We start from the raw sequence: 1,461 nt of genomic DNA, 5'->3' as shown, positions 1-1,461 counted from the left end.
AAATTTCACCAGCCTGTCCCCAGAGGCTAAATGAAAATTTTCACCCTACCACCATATACTAGGTCTATTGGCCATGTTTACATTCATTAGTAGCCATAGGTCACTGGGATGCAAGCAGCCAGATTGGGTCTATCTAAGAATAGTAACCCCACTTGCACAAAGCTTATTATATCCAGTTTTCTACATATTAGTTCATTATCAATGCTCATAGCAACCCTATGTGGTGGGTACAATTCTTATGCCCATTTTGCATGTGAGGAAACTTAAGCCCAAAGACATTAAGAGACTGACCCAAATCACAGAGCCAGCAAGCTAGGAGAAATAACATTACTCAGAGCCTCTTGGTGCTAAGCTTCACAAACTGGATCAATTCATTTAACGCCCATAACGATTCTACTTTTATCATCTCAGTTTCACAACTAAGGAAACTGAAGCCCAGAAGGGTTAGGGTCACACAGTTCACAAGGGGTATAGTGAGGGTCTGAGCAACTCAGGCAGTTTGACCATAGAGCCAACATCCTTAACCACTAATGAATGCCAAGCCACCAGGGGAGGTGGCAGAGAGAAAAGGCAAGAGTTTCAAAGGAGTTTAGTGACTTTGTGAAGGAGGAAGGAAGAGGCTGTGTGTATTGGGAGGAGGGCACTCACCATGCAGGCCTGAGCGAGGCTCATGGCCAGGCGGAAACGGGCAGACATGGCCAGAGGCAGCAAGGGGCTGAGGCCAGAGCCCACAGCAGGGTTGATCACACGCAGGCAACGGACCACAGCTTCTACAACCAACTCAGTGGTGAAGGCTCGCAGGGTCTGCACATCTGGAGGAACTGCCCTGAAAAAGAAGGGGGCAGGCTCCGTGTGGGAAGCAGCCAGGAAACGGGGATCAAGCTGGGCCTTCTGGAAGCCTTAGTATCGGGGTGGGAGTTTCAGACAAGTCCTAGGTGTTGGTGACTGTGACTTCCATTTGGAAAACTAAGAACTGGGGAAGTCCTTAGGTCCTAATGGTGGATGGAAGGGACTTGAATTTTAAAAATCTCAAATTTCCCTATGCTTTAAAATCTTAAATTTCTGGGATCTGGGAAGGGCAAGGGACCCAGGTGGCATGTTCTGGGTTTCTAGAGGTATCATGTTTCCTGCATGTTAGGGGCCCCTAGATATTATTGAGTTCCTAGAGTCTTGAGACTAGATATTGGGAGGCTCGGGTTTTCAGGACTTCCAAATGTCAGAGTCCTAGATGTCAAGATCCCTGGATAACAAGACCTTCTAGTTTCAAGCAATCCAGACATCAGGCTCCCTAGATGTTGGCACCCTGGGGTTTTAGGGCCCTCAAACACAGAAGTCCTCGTGTGTCAGGGTCATTAAGTGTTGAGGTCACCAGATTAAAATCTGGGTCTGGGTATTTTAAAAGCCCAGGTGTTGGGAAACAGGATTTGAGGTTCCCAAGTATCGAGTCCCAGTGTTTTTGTG

At 47.4% G+C, this 1,461-nt stretch overlaps 1 protein-coding gene across 1 annotated transcript in view; it reads right to left on the bottom strand.

Moving 5' to 3' along the window:
• CCDC22 (CCC complex scaffolding subunit CCDC22) overlaps positions 1-1,461 on the bottom strand; it is a 12,316-nt gene that overhangs the window by 10,264 nt on the left and 591 nt on the right. The window contains 1 exon segment of the mRNA XM_077752992.1: positions 649-826. Coding sequence (XP_077609118.1) covers positions 649-826 — 178 coding nt within the window.

This window comes from Crocuta crocuta, unplaced genomic scaffold (genome assembly GCF_008692635.1).
Source record: "Crocuta crocuta isolate KB4526 unplaced genomic scaffold, BGI_CrCroc_1.0 scaffold943, whole genome shotgun sequence".
Classification (NCBI taxonomy): Eukaryota; Metazoa; Chordata; class Mammalia; order Carnivora; family Hyaenidae; genus Crocuta; species Crocuta crocuta.
Note: the sequence above shows the minus strand (reverse complement) of the source record. Positions and strands in the feature narration are given on the sequence as shown.